Source organism: Macaca fascicularis, chromosome 20, assembly GCF_037993035.2.
Source record: "Macaca fascicularis isolate 582-1 chromosome 20, T2T-MFA8v1.1".
Taxonomy (NCBI): Eukaryota; Metazoa; Chordata; class Mammalia; order Primates; family Cercopithecidae; genus Macaca; species Macaca fascicularis.
In genome coordinates, this window is record NC_088394.1 from 19973808 (window position 1) to 19993975 (window position 20168).

The window sequence follows — 20168 nt, forward strand, 5'->3', positions numbered from 1 at the left end:
TGTATCCAGTTCTTTCATTGAACATTTATGAAACATTTGTCATGTCTTATGATTATATATCCTTTTAAAAAGTACTGATGGAGAGTAGTGATATTGAGATTAGACTGCCGGAAAAATAGATAATATCCAACAGTCCGGACACCCTACTGAGGGTAGAGATTGTATCTTTAGATCTGGCTGGAGATTCAGAGATGAGGTTGTATCCTGGGTTGCAGTAAAGGACTGAATGCTGAGCAAGTGGACACTGAAGGCCCAGAAGATGGTTCCCTGTGGCCAAGCTTGGCAGCAAGGGAGAGGAGCTGCCTGCGTGGAAATGAGCCAAACTGGCCAGGCCAGGAAATGAGACAGAGTCACAGGGGAACAACACACAGTGACAGATAAAAATCCGGTGTGATGTTTGAATCACTGCAAAGAAAGGCAGTTAATGGTTCAGCGTCCTCTCCATAGGACACCCATAACCCTGTCATTGCAACAACATGGATGGAACTGGAAGTCATTACATTAAGGGAAGCAAGTCAGGCATAGAAAGCAAACATTCTGTTCTCACTTACTTGTGGGAGCTAAACAGGAAAACAAACGAACTCATGGAGACAATAGAAGGATGGTTGCCAGAGTCTGGAAAGTGTTGCAGGGAGTTGGAGGAGAAGGGGGATGGTGAACGGGTACAAAAAAGTAGTAAGAATGAATAAATAAGGCCTAGTATTTGCTAGCACAATAGGATGACTATCATCAAGAATAATTTAACCATACACTTAAAATAACTACAATAGTATAATTGGATTGTTTGTAACACAAAGGATAAATGTTTGAGGTGATGGACACCCCATTTACCCTGATGTAGTTCTAACGCACTGCATGCCTGTATCAAAATATCTCGTGTAACCCATGAATGTATATACCTACTATGTACCCACAAAAATTAAAAATAATTTAAAAGGAACTTCAGAGAACAAACAACCAAAAGCCTAGAATGGCTGGAGCAGAGTGAGACGGGGCTTTGAGGAGAAAAACTCGCAGGAATTCCTGTGGGGCCCTGTAGGCAACTGACAGGACTTTTTGTTTGTTTGTTTGTTTTTGTTTTTTTGAGACGGAGTCTTGCTGGGTCTCTGGCTGGAGTGCAGTGGCGCAATCTCGGCTCACTGCAACCTCCGCCTCCCGGGTTCACGCCATTCTCCTGCCTCAGCTTCCCCAGTAGCTGGGACTATAGGTGCCCACCACCACGCCCGGCTAATTTTTGTATTTTTAATAGAGACAGCGTTTCACTGTATTAGCCAGGATGGTCTCAATCTTCTGACCTCGTGATCCACCCACCTCGGCCTCCCAAAGTGCTGGGATGACAGGCATAAGCCACCGCGCCTGGCAATTGTCAGGACTTTGGCTTGGACTGTGAGTGAGACAGGGAGCTGTAGGAAGCTTTTTCAAAAAACCACCTTTGTGCCAGGTGCAGTGGCTCACACCTATAATCCCAGCACTTTGGGAGGCCACAGTGGTCAGATCACTTAAGGTCAGGAATTGAGACCAACCTGGTCAACATGTTGAAACTGCATCTCTACCAAAAAAATACAAAAATTAGCCAGGCGTGGTAGTGCGTGCCTATCGTCCCAGCTACTCGGGAGGCTGAGGTGGGAGGATCGCTTGAACCCAGGAGGTGGAGGTTGCAGTGAGTCAAGACTGCACCATCGCACTCCAGCCTGGGCGACAGAACAAGAGCCTGTCTCAAAAAACAAACAAACAAACAAACAAACAAACACCCAAAAAACTTCTTTTGGCAGTGTACAATTATTATTACTATTCTTTGCAGGAAATTTACAGAGTTGTGCTGTCATGACCACAATCCAAATTTAGAACAATTCTATGACTTCAAAGGGATGCCTTAGGGTTCCCTGGAAGCACTCCTCTGTTCTCTCTGTATCTATCGGAGGGTTTTAAGCAGAAAAGAAACAAAGTCTGACTTATATTTTTATCACTGTTGTACCTTTTCTGTTAAAACATCATAATCTTCTTGTTGCTTTTTCTGATTAGATGGCAACTTGAATTTTTAGGGAATCTATCCACCAGTTTCGGTGCACCCACCAGGCATGACAGTTGAGGTCTGATCTTCCAGCCACTGTGAGTACTGAGCAAACTTGGCAGGAGGCCACTTTCACTGGCTCAGCACACCCTGACCAGTTAAAGCCACTGTGTCAGCTGCTGGGTTCTGGCTCTGCCCACTCTTGGCTGCATTTGGGGCCGAAGTTCCCTGTGGGAGGCTGTTTTCTGAGGGAGCCCAGTGTTTACAGGCATTCAGGTCTGCTCCGCTCAGCTGAAGCAGAAAACAGAGACCTTTTGCATTACTTTGGTTCAAGAGCAAGGTAATTTGGAAAGAAAGTTTTCAGCCGAAGGTGTCAGCTGCCTCTGAGGCCTTTGCCGATTAAATCAGGAAGTGACATCCGAAATGGTGTCCGGGAATGGGAAGGAGGCCTGGGGATTCTAAATTATCAGCTGTTTAGGCGCCTGAGGAATCCAGGGGTGGGAGATTGAGGAAAGGATTGGGGCAGAGTTCAGGAGAGGTGAGGGGCAGGAGAGGTGGGTCAGAGAAAGGAAGTCTCTGAGGCGCAGGCCGAGGCCTGGTGGCCACTGCAGAGGCCGGGGCCTGTGTTTTTCCAGGAAGTGAAGCCTGAAAGTCACTTTTCCCCTTAAGCTTCACTTTCTTTATCTGTAAAAGGAGAAAATAACATTTACAGCAGAGAGCTGTTATAAAGATTTAATGAAATAATGCCTATAAGCACTTTTAAAATGCTTGGTACACAGTAGGCCTTCGATAGACTGTAGCTGTTACGGTTTTTCTTGTTGTGCCACGTTATTCTTGTCGGTTGTTATTACATTTTGTTATTACCATATTTTGTTATTATTATTACTAAGAGGAATTTAATGCAAGGAAACTGAAACTGAGGTCACATGCAGGTCCCGGGCCAGTGTCTCTCAAACTTTAACATGTTAACTTTAACATCTGAACATCCTGTTAACTTGCAGATTCTAATTCTACAGGTGTAGGGTGGGGCCCCATCTGCTGGTCCCCAGATCACACTTTGAGTAGCAAGACACTAAAACCGGGCTGGGCACAGTGGCTCACATCTGTAATCCCAGCACTTGGGAGGCCGAGTTGGGAGGATCACTTGAGGCCAGGAGTTCAAGCCCTGCCTGGGCAACACAGTGAGATCCTGTTTCTACAAAAAAACCTTTAAAACATTTAGCCATACGTGGTGGCTAGTGCTTGTAGTTCCAGCTGTAGGAAGGCTGGGGTGGCAGGACTGCTTCAGTTCGAGGCTGCAGTAAGCTGTGATGGCACCACCGTACTCTAGCCTGGGCAACAGAGTGAGACTGTCTCAAAAATAACAATAATAAAAATTTTGAAACTAAAATTAATTTTTAAAAATTTAAAAAATTAAAAAGACACTAAAAGCACATCATGCCATGCAGCGGCCACTTGTGGCTTTTGAGCCTTTGAAGTGTGGTTAGTCCAAATTGACACATGTTTGTAAGGGTAAAATCTATATCAGATTTTGAGGACTTAGTACCAAAAAAAACAAAAAATAAGTAAAAGTATGTAAAATATCTCTTTACCAATTTATTCGTCTATTGACTATGCATTGAAATGGTCATACTTTGGCTCTATCTGGTTAAATAAAATGTATTATTATAATAAATCTCACCTGTTTCTACTTTTCTTAAAGGAAGTAGTAGAGCATTGTAAATTGCACAGGTGGCTAACATTCTATCTCTATTGGACAGTGCTGCCCTAGAGCTGTCTTCAACTTTGTAAGGTCAGTTCAGGATTGGCCAAAGGCTTTTTGAGGGATTCCCTTTGAAGTACTGAACCTTGAGAAGTGGGCTCTGATTTCTGACCTCAGACCCAGAGGCCCACAGTCAGTGAGAGGTCAAAAGGACGGATCTCGGGGTCAGAGGAGAGAAATGACCATCACATAGAAGAACTGAGACTGAAGGTGGAGAGTTTATTCTACAAGTCAGTAGAGACCACAGTCACCATCAGCACTGACCACAGGTTTCTCCTAACCTCGTGTTGTCCCCAAAGTCCAAAATATATGACAATGCCCTCTTTTCTTTGGTGACAGACAGGAGGCGACCACATGAGACCATGGTTGAGACACATGGTCCTCCAGGTACTGAGGAACTCCAGGGGATTCTGTGGGTCTCGCGGGCAGCCAACACCTCTACCTGTTCCTCAGAAGATCGTGGCCACCTGGGAAGCCATCAGCCTGGGAAGGCAGCCGGTGCCTGAGTACTTCAACTTTGCCCATGATGTGCTGGATGTGTGGAGTCGGCTGGAAGAGGTGAAGCCTGTTCTGTCCTAGAGTCCACCTGGGGCATCTGAGGCTGCCCTCAGGTACCACAATGAGACTCAAGACTCCAAGACATGTTGATGAGAAAATTTGGACCTGGGAATTTTGCTGGTTCTAAAATGTAAACTGTTAGCATTTGAGACTTAGGAAAAAAAATCTGAGTCAGTGTTGTGAGCCTTAGACATGCTTGTTCCTTCTCTGAAGTGTCCTGCATTCTTGAGCCCAAATCACACAGTGAGACAGTTATGTCCCTTCCGATTCCCTTCTAGTTGTTCATCAACTGAAGGAGGAAGTTTTGTTTTGCTGCTACTCTTTGATGTCTCTTGTTCAGTGTCATGCGCTTCTCTTCTAAATAAGGAAAGAAGGCCGGGCGCAGTGGCTCACGTCCGTAATTCCAGCACTTTGGGGTGCCAGGAAGGGCAGATCACCTGAGGTCAGGAGTTCAAGACCAGCCTCACCAACATGGTGAAACTCTGGCTCTACTAAAAATAAAAAAAATAAAATAAATAAATAAAAATTAGCCAGGCATGGTGGCACACACCTGTAGTCCCAGCTACTTTGGAGGCTGAGGCATGAGAATTGCTTGAACTCAGGAGGCAGAGGTTGCAGTGAGCTGAGATCATGCCACTGCACTCCAGCCTAGACAACAGAGTGAGACTCCATCTCAAAAAATAAAATAAAATAAGACAAAACAAAATAAAATAAGGAAAGAATAGGGCTCAGGCTCAAAGCTTTTTGCAGATCATAACAGATACATAGAATTGAATTAGAGAACCCTGATTTATTTGTGTGTCTCTGTGCATCTGCTTTCTTCTTTATTTTCCCTTATATCTGTCTCTGTTGAGTCTCTCTATTTCATGGTTACTTTTTATTTGTGTTACATGATATTAACTTTTCATTTATAAGAGGAAGACCTACTTATAAAACTGTATTTCAACAAATGTGAAGCTTAACTGATGAGAAAAGCCTTTTCCCTGGGGGTTTTGTCCAAAACAATTACAGACAAATGTTTAACTTTGTTGTTGCCTAAGGTGATGGATAACAGTAGGGACAAACAATAGACTCACCAAAAAGTGAAAAAAGAAAAGCTGGAGAATACAAAACTAGAAATATAAAATTTAATTCAAAGAATTGTATTCATGTTAATTATAACATGAGATTGTTTAAAGAAAAAATATGATGTAAATGGCATTGTTAGTAGATACAGTAAAATTAACTGTCAGCAGATATAGTGAAACTTATGAAGGTGGTATGAGGATGACTGAGACTTAAAAGCAGGCTTTGCAGTCGGATAGACATTGTTCATCCATGTACTTGAAGTGTGACCTTGGACAAGTGCCCTAAGTTCTTTAGATCTCAACTTTCTCATCTGTACAATGATAGTCATACCATATGCTACTTAGAGTAATAGTGAGAATTAAATGAGAAGTGCATGTAAGAGATGAAGCCAGGATGCTCCATTCCTGATGGCCTACAAAAATCTAAGTTCTTTTTGCAATACTAGGGGCATCCTTAGAAGACTTCTCCTAATGATAAAAACAAGCAAGCAGGATTAGGTGAGGAAAAAATGGTAGAATAAGGACTTTCCAGCTATGCGGTAGCCTTGAAAAATAACAGCCCCCATTTCTTGTGCATCATGGCAACCATTAGAGGGGACAGAATGGAGTTGGAGTTTTTTCAAAGCTTCACTTAGGAAGAACTGTTATTATTTGAGCTGCCCATTGGTTCTTTAGAAGACCCTACTTGTAAAACTGTATTTGAATCAACTTGAGGCTCAACCAATGAGAAAAGCCTTTTCCCTGGGGGTTTTTGTCCAAAACAATTACAGACAAATATTATAGCTTCATTGTTCCCTAAGGTGATGGATACCAGCGGGACAAACAATAGACTCACCAAAGAGTGAAAAAAGAAAAGCTGGAGGATCTAATGTCTATGGGAGCTTTAAAAATTATATTGTATTCCTGGAAATCTAGAAATCAACACACCTAAGTAAGGCTGTGTTCTTTCCCAGGGCTTTGCACATGCTTAGGAAAGATCTGAGGAAACTCTAAGCTCTCACTTCTGGCAGACTGAGAGTTTGAGCATGCAGGAAATTAAGACTGAGGCAGGATTGTTAATTGCCTGGCTGAATGCTAAAGGTGTGCCTCAACACCCACCCAAAGACTGGGAGATTTATTGGTTTCAGGCATTTAAAGAAATTTCTGTCTAATCATAAGATGACTACTAAGCTAACCAAGTAGAGATCTCAGTGGCCACATAGAACAAATAATGCACACTTCACAGAAATGGTTCACAAAAGTCACTAAACAAACAACAACAATCAGCAACAACAAATCAAACTCTGGGGAGTTGCAGGGAATGGATGGGGAGGAGGGATCTGATTTCCTGAGTAATCAAATGATGTAATTTTAAATGTATAGTTTTTAACAAAAATTTACAAGATGCTCAAAGAAACTTGAAATAGCATGGCTATGGTTATCAAAATAATGCACCCCTTCCCCAAGATTTTTACATCTTAATCCCTGAAACCTGTGAGTATGTTATCTTACACGGCAAAAGAGACCTTGCAAACATTATTATAACTAAAGATATTCATATGATGAGATTATTCTGGATTATCTGGATGAGCCCAATATAATCATAAGGTACCCTATGAGAAGGAAGGAGGGTCAGAGTCAGAGAAGGAGATGTGACAATGAAAACAGAGGTGGGAGTGATGTGGGGCCATGATCCAAGGGATGTGAATTGCCTCTAAAAACTAGAAAATGCAAGGACACAGGTTCTCCACTAAAGCATCCAGTAGGAAAACAATTCTTCTGATATCTTGATGTTAGTCCACCAAGACTGATTTGGAACTTTTTATCTCCAGAACTATAAGGCTGTATATTTGTGTTGTTTTATGCAACTAAGTTTTTGGTAATTTATTACAGCAGCAATAGATAGGATTATTCGAAACCAATACAGATTTTGGCACCAAGAGTAGCAATGAGAGCTGTAATAAATACCAAAGGATGTGCAAGTAGGTTTGGAATTAGGTGATGGGTAGAGGCTTGAAGAATTTTGAGGAGCACAGAAAAAAGCCTGGATTGCCTTGAGCAGACTGTTAGTAGAAATGCAGATATTAATGATTAATGAGCGAGACCTCAAAAAGAAAGGAGGAACATGATAGATGAGACTTGTATTGTTTTAAAGAATCATGAATCATGAACAGACTGTTGGTAGAAATATGAACATTAAAGGCACAGATGATAAAAACTCAGAAGGAAATGAAAAATGTCATATCAGAAACTGAAGGAAAGTGGATCCTTATTACATAGTGGCAGAAATTTTGGCTGACTAGCGTCCTAGAGCCATATGGATAGAAGAATTTATAAGGGACAACCTTGGATATTTAGCTAAGAAGATTTCCCAGCCAAGTGTTGAAGATGTGGCCTGATTTCTTCTCGCTGGTTATATTACAACGCTAAAGGAAAGAAAGAGATAGAGGAAAGAATTGTTAAGCAAAAACAGAGCCAGAACTTGGTGGTTTGAACAATTCTCAGCCTTCTTATATTATAAAAGACATTAAAGTTAGGATATTCACTGTCAGAAAAGTATGCTGCAAAGGGAAATCCAAAAGTGTGGTTGGACAATCTTTTGCCAGCAATTCAAGTATCAAAAAGTCACAGAGAACTTTTTAAAGAGATTAGACATGGGGCTCCTGAGTTCCTTCAGTCATGGAGGCAGAAACCAGCAATAGAGATGGAATTACGTGGAAAAGATCTGTGGGGGAGCTACTTCTCTAATGGGATGAATCACTGAGACATACATGAGAGAACCGTTAGTTTCTTGAGAATGTTATATCAGCAGAAACACTGCCATCTTGTACTGGACAGAGAGCAGGAAAATATAAAAGAAGGCTGTTGGACTCCCCAAATTCTACAGGCAGGAAGCAGATGGTTAAAGCTACTTAGCTGCAAACATGTGTCACCCTTCTTGAAAAAGAAAAGATTGTTTAGGGCAGAGTTGTTAGCCAAGAATGTGGAATTGGGAGCCCAGAGGGTGGAGCTGAGCAACTAGAAAGCAAAGCCACAACCACAGAGGATTAAGGGCTTTGAAACATAATAGAGTTTTCTCAGTTGGATTCAGAGTTGCTTGGGATTGGTGACTCATTGTTTTCCTTTTATTTTAATCCATTGTTTGAATGGATATCTCTGTGACTATTATGGAATCCCTGCTTCGTCATTGTATTTTAAGAGCAGATAACTTAATATTCAATACTTGAGTAAGGAGCAATAAAAAATGAAGTTAAGAAATAATTTTATTTACTAATAGCATCAAAAAGAATGAAGTACATATAAGTAAATTTAACCAAAGAAGTATAAGGCTTGTACACGGAATATGACAAAACATTACTGAAATAAACTGGAAAAGATACAAACAAATAGAAATACACCCCATGCTCATGGATTAAAGGAATTAATATTGTTAAAATGAAAATACACCCCCAATTGAGCTGCACATTTAATGTAAACTTTATCAAAATCCTAGGAGACTTGTTTACAGAAATAGACAAGCTGATTCAAAAACTCCTATGGAAATGCAAGGGACCCACAGGGACCAAAACAATCTTGGGGGAAAAAAAAAAAAGAAGACTAACACTTTTCTATTTCAAATCTACTGAAAAGTTACAGTAACCAAGACAGTGTGGCACTAGCATAAAGATAGACTTGGATAAATAGGTATTAATTCAGAGTCTAGAAATAAATCCACAAATCTACAATCAATTGATTTTCAACAAGGGTACCGAGACAATTAAATGGATGAAATAATTGTCTTTCCAACTAATGATGCTGGCACAACTGGGTGTTCACATGCAAAAGAATTAATTGAGTCTCTTACCTGACATTAAATACAAAAATTAGCTCAAAATGTATCAAAGACCTAAATGAAGAAACAAAAAGTATAAGAAAATTTTTAGAAGAAAACATAGGAGTGTATCTTTGTGACCTCTGATTAGGCAATGGTTTCTAAAGCAAAAGCAACAAAAGAAAAAATAGATTAATTAGACTTCATGAAAATTAATAGTATTTGTATATGAAAGTAAAGAGACAGCTCACAGAATAGGAGAAAATATCTGAAAAATCACATATTGGGTAAGGGTCTAGTATCTACCACACTTAAAGAACTCAAACTCAACAGTGAAAAAGACAAATAACCCAATTAAAGTATGGGCTAAGAATCTGAATAGACATTTTCTTAAGGAATATAAACAAATGGCCAATAGACACATGAAAAGATGCTTGACATCTTTATTCACTAGGGAAATGCAAATTCTAGCTACAAGGAGATACCACTTCATAACCAGTGGCATGGCAAAAAAAAAAAAAAAGGCACAATAACAAGTGTTGGAGATGATGCAGAGAATTAGAACCCTCCAACATGCCTGGATGGAAACGTAAAATGGTGCGGTGCTATGGAAAACAGTTTGGCAGTTCCTCCAAAAGTTAACATAGTTATTACAGTACTGACCCAGGAATTGTACTCCTAGGTACATATCCAAGACAATAGAAAACATGTGCTCACACAAAAACTTGTACATAAATCCTCATAGCAATGTTATTTAAAATAGCCAAAAAGTAGAACCAACCCTAATGTCTGTCAACTGATGAATGGATAAACAAAATGTGGTCTATCCATACAGTGGAATATTATTCAGCCATCAAAAGAATGTAATACCAATTCATGATATGACATAGATAAATATTGAAAGCATTGTACAAAGTGAAAGAAACCAGACATAAAGCTACATATTGTATGATACCATTCATATGAAATATCCAGAAGATGCAAATCCATAGAGACAGAAAGCAGATAAGTGGTAGCCAGGAGCTGGAGGAGGAGGGAATGGGGAGGGACTGCTAATTTGTACAGTGTTTCTTTATAGGGCAACAAAAGTGTTCTGGAATTAGAGAATGGTGATAGCTACACAACCTTGTGAATATATTAAGAAACAGTGAGTTGTGTGCTTTAAAATGGTGATTTTTCTGGTACCTGAATTATATTTCAATAAAAAAGGGAAAAACAGAAAACAGCGTAAATCACGTGCTACCTTTTGCATTAAAAAGATAGTAGGAAAAATATATGTGCTTGTGTTTGCCTAAAGAAACTATGGAAGGATATGCAAAAAACTAATACAATTGGTTACTTAGTGAGGCAGAGGAAGTAGAAAACAGGGCAGATAGGTACAAGGAAGGGAGCAAGCCTTTTCAATGCATGCCTTTCCATATTGCTTTGCTTTTGGAACCCTGTGAATTTTACATGAACTACTATAAAACATTAAACAACAGCAACAAGCAAACAAAAATTCTCAATAAATTACTTCTATTTTTTTTTCTGCCTGCACCACCATCTAGGCTGGACACCGCCCCCCAAATCCTGCCTTCTGGTGGGTCAATGGCACAGGAGCAGAGATCAAGTGGAGCTTTGAGGAGCTGGGGAAGCAGTCCAGGAAGGCAGCCAATGTGCTGGGGGGTGCATGTGGCCTGCAGCCTGGGGACAGAATGATGCTGGTACTCCCACGGCTCCCGGAGTGGTGGCTGGTCAGTGTGGCTTGCATGCGGACAGGTCAGTAAGCAGGGCGGCTGGGAATTTTAGCTGGGGTCAGACACAACCTGCCAGAGCTTTGCGGTGTCCACAGAGTCTTGAAGATGGAGCGAAAATAAACCCTATGTGGAGTTGTGCTTACTTCCTATTTGCCCAACAGTCACAGACCTGATTGTATAATAGGGGCCAGACAGTGATGTAATTGATAAAAGCAGGTCAGTGCAAGGCAGTAGGGAGTGGTGAGGACTGCGGCAAACGGGAGATCACATGCTTTATCAAATGGAGTCGCTGCTTCTCAACTCGAACCAAATGTTCCCACGACAGGATGAATACCGGTGTTATCAGAACTTCTGATTTGTAATGGAAAACTCTGGATTTTTATGAAAAATCCTCCTGTCTTTTAATGTTGGCATCTGTCATTTTAAAAAGTCCTGACTGGGACAAATCAAGCTTATTTTCTGCTGGTCGTGGTTTGGGAGCCTTGCTTTAGTTGCTAGAATTTTACCTGAACAACGCAGTTATAGATGAGGGACTCCTATAACCAATCTATGTTAGTTTCACTCTTAGACTTTATGATTCTCATTATCACAGCATTATCCAGCTGCCAAAGGAAGGCAGATAAAGAGGAAATAAAAGAACTAGTGATATTATCCCTTGCAGGAGGTTAGGGGGACAGCTCCTCCTGTTGTCACGAATGTCCAGGGCAGTGAAACATTACCTTCTTAGAATGGTTCCTTCAGCAGAGAAACAGAGGAGGAAAGAGGCCGCAGTGAGCCTAGCAAGCCTCCGCTGATGCTGAGTGAATGAGTGATCACGCACTTATTCAGAAGGCTAGGGTTTTTAGGCTGCTGTTATTATTGTTACCTCTTCCAGCTCAGGCATTCCAACCCTCCCCAGCCCCTTCCTGCCCTCATCTCTTACCTCTATACCCAAGACCTTCCCTGCTATCCAGTCAACATCCACTTCTGTTTTATGCCAGGGGTTGTCATGATTCCGGGTGTCACTCAGCTGACGGAGAAGGACCTCAAGTACCGGCTGCAGGCGTCCAGGGCCAAGTCCATTATCACCAGTGACTCCCTAGCTCCAAGGGTGGATGCCATCAGTGCTGAATGCCCCTCCCTCCAGACCAAGCTGCTGGTGTCAGACAGCGACAGTCGGCCAGGCTGGTTGAACTTCAGGGAACTCCTCCGGTGAATTGGGGTTCTCCAGGAGAACAGCAGAAAAATGAAATCATTTCCCCTTTAAGCAACAAAAGATGAAATGCATTGCTGATTTCACACACAGAGAGTGAATCAGAGTGGAACACTCCCCTTGGCAGCCAGACTGACCTGAGCATAATCCTGGTCACCACCTTAATGTTCAAGGTCGCTCATTCAGTCAGTGCTGGATTTGTCAGCAGCTTTTCTGTGCTTCATTTGCTTCTATAATGGCGGTAGTGGTTATTAGAGCTACCGTTCAGAGTACATGAAATAACCTATATGGTGCATTTAGTACATAGCAGGTGGTCAATTAATAATCAACTTATGGCCGTGTATTGGGTACTTAGCGTATTCCTAGATACTGTGCTATGTAAGCCTTCACCTTCATTCATTCATGTAGCAAAGGTTTAATGAACATCTATTTCGTGACAAGCATTGTGTTTGGTGTTCAGAACACCATAATGGATAAGACATCATCTTATTTAATTCCTGAAAAGGACATGATGATGTGCCCTTCAACCCAGTTTTACAGATGAGGAAACTGAGGCTTGGAAAACTAAAGTGACTTGCCCAAGGTGCTAAAAAGTAGTTAAGTCAGGATTGGGCAGGGCCGAGACCCTATCTGCCTTAGAGCAAGGACCTGGTGGAAACCCTTCTTAGAATTTAAGACTTTGTCCTGATTGGAAGCCAGAACCCAAAAGGGGCCTCTCAGGGGCCTGAACAATTGAGTCACGAATGCTCACCCCACAGACCAGCTGCATCAGATTCACCTGGATGCTGTTTTGAATACAGATGACAAGGCCTCACATCTGACCTACTTAACCAGACATAGATGAGCAAGAGCCCTTGAGATCTTTTTTTAAAAAATCAGCCCATAGTCCTGGGCGCCGTGGCTCACGCCCATAATCCCAGCACTTTTGGAGGCCGGGGCAGGTGGATCACCTGAGGTCAGGAGTTTGAGACCAGCCTGATCAACATGGAGAAACCCCTTCTCTACTAAAAATACAAAATTAGCTGGGCGTGGTGGTGCATGCCTATAATCCCAGCTACTCGGGAGGCTGAGGCAGGAGAATGACTTGAACCCAGGAGACGGAGGTTGCAGTGAGCCAAGATTGCGCCATTGCACTCTAGCCTGGGCAACAAGAGCAAAACACTGTCTCAAAAAAAAAAAAAAATCAGCCCATATAGTTTTGAAGAGCTGTCAGGTGGGCCTAGATCAGTGGTTCTCAATTTTGGTTGTTACTAGAATTACTGAGAAGCATTTAAGAAAACATCAAAGATTCCGATTTTATTTTGTTCAGAGTGGATAGACAAGTTTCTTCCAAAAATTTACCAGGGGACTTCACGTTGCAGCCAGGGATGAGAGCCAGTGGATTAGCTGGTCATCCAGATCTCAGAACTTTGGGAATTACCCAGATCTCAAAATCCCATACTGGGGGAAACCTTTAGAAAACAGTTCTAAATTATTAGAAATTGCGGTGGGGGTGGAAGCTGTGCCTAAATGTGCAGAATTATAGACACGGACATGTGTGTGTTCTACCAGAAAGTCCTCATACTTTGGTAAGAAAGCATGGGCTCTTTTGAGTGAGTTATTTAACCATTTGAGCCTCAGTTTCCTTGTCTGCAAAAGGGTTATAATGATAGTACCTACCCTATGAGGTGATTGCAGGTTACCCAAGCCAGAGCTTTCAGCACAGCACCTCACACGTGATGTTTGTGAAACGATAGTCATATTGTTGTTATACATATTACCAGTGCTACTAACTGTTTTTACTATGGTAGCGCCACCTAGTGTTTTTACGTTTTACAGGGAGGCACCTACAGAGCACAACTGCCTGAGGACAAAGAGTCGAGACCCGCTGGCCATCTACTTCACCAGCGGAACCACCGGGGCCCCCAAGATGGTCGAGCACTCCCAGAGCAGCTACGGACTGGGTTTTGTGGCCAGCGGAAGGTACCAGAGCAACTTGTCTAGAGGATCCAAGAACAGAAAGTGGCGAGTGGTCTGGAGGGAGTGGCGTGAGGGGAAAGATGTCAGGAGCTGAGGTCAAAGAGCCAATAGGAGCAGCTCAGGAAGGATCTTGATGATTCTGGATTTTACTCTGAGTGAGGTGAAAAGTCACTGGAGGTTTCTTTTTAAATCGTAGCCATATATATATATATATATATATATATATATATATATATATATACACACATATATACACACACACACACACACATACACACACACACACACACATACACATACATACATAAACATATACATACATATATTATAAATGTACCCTTTTAACCATTTTAAGTGTATAGTTTAATGTCATTAAATACATTCACACTGTTGTGCAACCATGATCACCATCCATTTCCAGAATTTACTTTATCTTTCCAAATGAGAACTATGCCCCCATTACCCAATAATGCCCCATTACCCTCTCCCCTCACCCCTGGTAATCTCTATTTTACTTTTCATTTCCGTGAATTTGATACTCCAGGTATTTCGTATGATTGGCATCATGCAGTCTGTCCTTTTGTTTTGCAATTTGGCTTCTTTCACTTAGCATAATGTCCTCAAGTTTCATCCATGTTGTGGCATGTGTCAAAATTTCCCTCCCTTTTAAGACTGAAAAATATTCCATTGTATGGATAGACCACATTTTATTTGTTTTTATTATTTTATTTTATTTTTATTTTTTTGAGACAGAGTTTTTCTCTTTTGCCTAGGCTGGAGTGCAGTGGTGCAATCTCCGCTCACTGCAACCTCTGCCGTCCAGTTTCAAGCGATTCTCCTGCCTCAGCCTCCCAGGTAGCTGGGATTACAGGTGCCTGCCATCACACCCGTCTAATTTTTGTATTTTTAGTAGAGATGGGGTTTCACCATGTTGGCCAACCTCGTCTCGAACTCCTGACCTCGTGATCCTCCCGCCTCGGCCTCTCAAATTGCTGGGATTATAGGCATGAGCCACTGCGCCTGGCCTCGACCACATTTTAAATAATCCATTCACCTGTTGATAGACACTTGGGTAGCTTCCACATTTTGGCTGTTGTCAATAATGTTGCTATAAACACTGGCATACGAGTATCTGTTAGAGTCTCTGCTTTTACTTCTTTTGGGTATACATGCAGAAATGAAATTGCTGGATCACATGGTAATTCTATGTTTAATTTTTTTTGAGAAGCATTGGATATTTTGAGCAGAGGAGTGACGTAATCTAATATGTTTTTTAAAGGCTCACTCAGGATGTTGGGTTCACAATGAAACTGTAGAGGAAACAGCTAAAGAAGATGACTAGTGCATTAAGAGGCAAGCATGGTAGCTTGCCCGGGGAGAAGTGGGAGAAGAGATGAGATTCTGAATGTATTTTCAACCTAGACCCAATAAGACTTGCTGACAGAGTCAGTGTGGAATAAGAAGGAGGAGTCAAGGATGGCTCTAAGAAGAATGAACAACCGGAAGCGCTAAATGATGGGGGAAGAACTGTGGGATGAGCTGTCTAGTGGGAAGAAAACAGAGTTTGTTTATAGAGTTGTCAATTTGAGAGTCTTCTTAGACATCTCCATCGCCTTGTTAAAAGTGGAGATGTTGAGTGGGCATTTGGATATACACGTCTGAAGTTAGAGAGAAAGATTCATGCTGAACTTATCAGTGTAAAGATGGTATTTCATACCATGAGATGGGATGAGATCAGCAAAGTGTAATATAAACTGAAAAGAGAATGGGTCTCAGGACTGAGTGCCTGAGGCATTTCTGCACTGAAGGGGAGACCAGGAGGACTCAGCAGAGGAGACTGAGAAGGGAACAGCCAATGAAAGGGGGAGAACCAGGAGTGCCTGTGTCCCAGGATTCAAGTGCATGACTGCTTTTCTGTCTTGCATGTTTGCAGACACTGTTTCCCATTCCTGGGATGCTCCTGCTTCTCTGCCTCACCTATATAATCCCTATGCATTGTTTATGTCTAACTCAAGTGTCATCTCCTCTACCAGAGCATTTCTCAGAAACTCATCTCCAACATTGCTCTGGATTAGGTGCCTATTCTCTGTAATTGCACAAGGCTTTGTGTTTAGCTCTGTTAAAACATGCTTTCCAGCGGCTTCCTAGATATTTATACTTCCTAAACTCTAAGGCCCTAAAGCAAGACGAATTGTTCATTTCTATATCCCTAGTGCTAACCCAGACTAAGTGCTAAATAAATGTTGCCTAAATAAAGTGACCTTAGCACAGAGTACTGAGGTTAACTTTTTCCCTTATAGATCACATCCACTGGACTGTGAATTTTCTGGAAACTCTTTTTGCTTCTGTATTCTTAGTCTAGGGCAGAGGTACATGGAAGATGCTCAATAAATGCTTGTTGAGACAATAGTTGACTTGATGGTTCTTGTTCAGGTTTCACAAGTATAAATGAGTACCCACTGAGCAGGGCTCCAAATGGGGTGATATAGATAATACAATCCTTCTTAAAGGTAGAGTCATTGCCAAGGGTGCTGACGTTCTCTAATTTTTGGCAGACGGTGGGTGGCCTTGACCGAATCGGACATCTTCTGGAACACGACTGACACTGGCTGGGTGAAGGCAGCCTGGACTCTCTTCTCTGCCTGGCCTAATGGAGCTTGTATTTTTGTGCATGAGCTGCCCCGAGTTGATGCCAAAGTTATCCTGAATGTAAGAGGAAAAACCAACAACACCCCATATGTGTTGGGTATAAATCAGATGAGTGGGATATAGATTTCAGGCTGCAGGAGAAAACACATGAATCAATGACTTTAAGGCTTCTTTGGTGTGGCTCCCAGGCCTTCCATAATCTGGTTCCTGACCACCTGGTTCCCTTCCATCACTGCCTATGCTCTAGCTAGATTCCTAGATTAAGACCATTTCATTGCTATTTCTCCTGCATGGGGTGCCCTTGTCTCCACCACTTTCTTCCTTATGCCTCTGCCAAAACCCTAGGTATTTGTCAAACCCTTAGGCAAAATCAGTCTGTGCCTCAACTCCAAATGCTACTGTCCATGGTGTTTAACATGACCCAACTAGAGAGTCCTGGTGACTCCTGCTCAGCCTCCCAGGGTCTTCTTATAGGGAGGGAGGAGATTGGTGCCCCCAGTCAAGACACAGGTCACCTTTCTCCAGCCCCCCGTATCCTAAGTGTCATTCCTGAAAATGTCAGAGGGCTCTTCTGCTCATATTATTTGTACTGAGATAAGCTGTATCACCTGGTAGCTAACTGCACAGGTCATGCCATCAGTCAAAGAGTCAGACCTGGACTCTGATCCTACACCTTTGATTCGCTAGTTGTGTGGCCTTGGGGAAGTTGCCTAATCTCCCTGAACTGCAGTTTCAGCCTCACCTATAAGAAAGGGATAACGTATCTCTATAGAGTTGCTGTGAGAATGAAATGATACAAGGCAAAGGGGCCAGCACATAGTAAGTTCTTTTTTGAAATAATTTTTAATTTTTGTGGGTACATAGTAGGTGTATATATTTATGGGGTACATTAGATACTTTGATGTAGGCATGCCATGCATGAAAATCACATCATAGAGAATGAGGTATACATCCCCTGAAAGCATTTATCTTTTGTGTTACAATCTAATTATACTCTTTCAGTTATTTTAAAATATACAATTAAGTTTTTATTGACTAAAGTCACCCTGATGGGCTTTAAAATAATAGGTCTTATTCATTCATTCTATTACTTTGGTACCAACTAACCATCCCCACCTTTCTCTCAGCCCCCAACTACCCTTCCCAGCCTCTGGTAGTCATCCTTCTAATCTCTATTTCCATGAGGTCAATTGTTTTGACTTTTAAATCTCACAAATAAGTGAGAACATGTGAAGTTAGTCTTTCTGTGCCTGGCTTATTTCACTTAACATAATGATCTCCAGTTCCACCCATGTTATTGCAAATGACAGGACCTCATTCTTTTTTATGGATCCATTGTGTATATGTACATTTTCTTTATCCATTCATCTGTTGATGGACACTTACGTTGTTTCAAAACATAGTAGATTCTTTTTTAAAAAACAATTATTTTCATAGGTTATGGGGGAACAGTAACTAAAAGGTGGTGTTTGGTTACATTAGTAAGTTCTTTAGTGGTGATTTATAAGATTTTGGTGCACCCATCACCTAAGCAGTATACACTGCACCCAATTTGTAGTCTTTTATCCCTCACCCCCTTCCCACCCTTTCCCCCAAGTCCCTAAAGTCCATTATGTCATTCTTATGCCTTTGCATCTTCGTAGCTTAACTCCCATTTATGAGGGAGAACATAAAATGTTTGGTTTTCCATTCCTGAGTTACTTTACTTAGAATAATAGTCTCCAATCTCATCAAGGTCCCTGTGAATGCCATTACTTCATTCCTTTTTATGGCTGAGTTGTATTCCATTATATATATTTATATACCACACTTTCTTTGTCCACTTGATTTATGGGCATTTGGGTTGGTTCCACATTTTTGCAATTGCAGACTGTGCTGCTATAAACATATATGTGCAAGTATCTTTTTCATAAAATGACTTCTTTTCCTCTGGGTAGATATCCAGTAGTAGGATTGCTGGATCAAGTGGTAGTTCTACTTTTAGTTCTTTAAGGAATCTCCACACTGTTTTCCATAGTGGTTGTACTAGTTTACATTCCTACCAGCAATGTAGAGGTGTTCCTTGTTCACTGCATCCATGCCAACATCTATTTTGATTTTTTGATTATGGCCATTCTTGCAGGAGTAAGCTGGTACCACATGGTGGACCAAATATAGTAGATTCTTAACCCATATTGATTGTTATCATCATGATCAAACTCATCACCATCATTATCCATGTAGTGCTTGATCAGCCAGTGTATGGACCTTCTCCTCGCATTGTCCCCAGCTCTGACATAGTGTTTTCATTATCTATTGCTATGTAATAAATTATACCCAAACATAGAACTTTAAAACACAAGCATTTATCTCACAGTTTCTGATGGTCAGGAAGCTGGAGGCAGCTTAATGAGGGGATTTGGGAATAGAGTCTCTCATGAGGTTGCAATCAAGAGGTCAGCAAAGTACGCTCGTGTTCATAGCAGCATTAACAATAACTAAAAGGTGAAAGCAACACAAGTGTCCATCCACAGATGAATGAACAAACAAAATGTGGTGTGTACATGCAAGGGAATATTACCCAGCCTTAAAAAGGAAGGACATCTTGTTATATGATATAATGTGGATAACCCTTGCGGACATTATGCTAAGTGAAACATGACAGTCATACAAGGACAAATATTGTATGATTCCACTTACATGAGATACCAAGAGTAGTCAAATTCATAGACACAGAAAGTACAACGGTGTTTACAAGGAGTTAGGGGAGAGAGTAATGGGAAATTATTGTGTAATGGGTGCGGAGTTTAAGTTTGAGAGGATAAAAATAGTCCTGGAGGTGGATGGTAGTGATGGTTTCACAACATTGTGGAAATATTTAATCCCACTGGACTATACACTTAAAAACCATTCCAATGGGCAAATTCTATGTTGTGCGTATGTTACCACAATAATTTAAAAAAAGATATTAGCTAGGTCTGCAATCATCTTAAGGATTGACTGAAGCTGAAAAATTGCTTACAAACTCATGGTGGCTGGGTACAGTAGCTCATGCCTGTAATCCCAGCACTTTGGGAGGCCAAGGCGTGTGGATCATGAGGTCAGGAGTTCACGACCAGCCTGGCCAAGATGGTGAAACCCCATGTCCACTAAATATACAAAAATTAGCCAGGCATAGTGGAGGGTGCCTGTAATTCCAGCTACTCGTGAGTCTGAAGCAGAGAATTGCTTGAACCTGGGAGATGGAGGTTGCAGTGAGCTGAGATCTTGCCACTGCACTCCAGCCTGGGTGACAGAGCGAGACTCCATCTCAAAAAACAAAACAAAACAAATTCACTGGTGGTTTTTGGTAGACTTCAGTTTCTCACTGGGTGTTTGCTAGAGTCTGCAGTTTCTCACTGTGTGCACCTGTCCATAGGATGGCTTGAGCATACTGAAAACGTGGTGGCTTGCTTCCCCCAGAAC

General features: G+C 41.5%; 1 protein-coding gene across 5 annotated transcripts in view; it reads left to right on the plus strand.

Annotated features, from left to right (window-relative positions):
• Positions 1 to 2219: 2219 nt before the first annotated feature.
• Positions 2220 to 20168, plus strand: part of LOC102120589 (acyl-CoA synthetase medium chain family member 5) — a 31291-nt gene continuing 13342 nt past the window's right edge. For 2 of the 5 annotated variants that reach the window (XM_005591397.5, XM_005591395.5), the window contains exons 1-6: positions 2220 to 2351; positions 4113 to 4331; positions 10736 to 10946; positions 11905 to 12115; positions 13935 to 14078; positions 16631 to 16784. In XM_005591397.5, the coding sequence (XP_005591454.3) occupies positions 4128 to 4331; positions 10736 to 10946; positions 11905 to 12115; positions 13935 to 14078; positions 16631 to 16784 (924 nt within the window). In that variant the 5' untranslated portion in view covers positions 2220 to 2351; positions 4113 to 4127. Of the gene's footprint in view, positions 2352 to 4112; positions 4332 to 10735; positions 10947 to 11904; positions 12116 to 13934; positions 14079 to 14848; positions 16483 to 16630; positions 16785 to 20168 lie in introns of those variants that run through there. The other 3 variants (XM_074027947.1, XM_074027946.1, XM_074027948.1) reach the window with 2 other exon arrangements.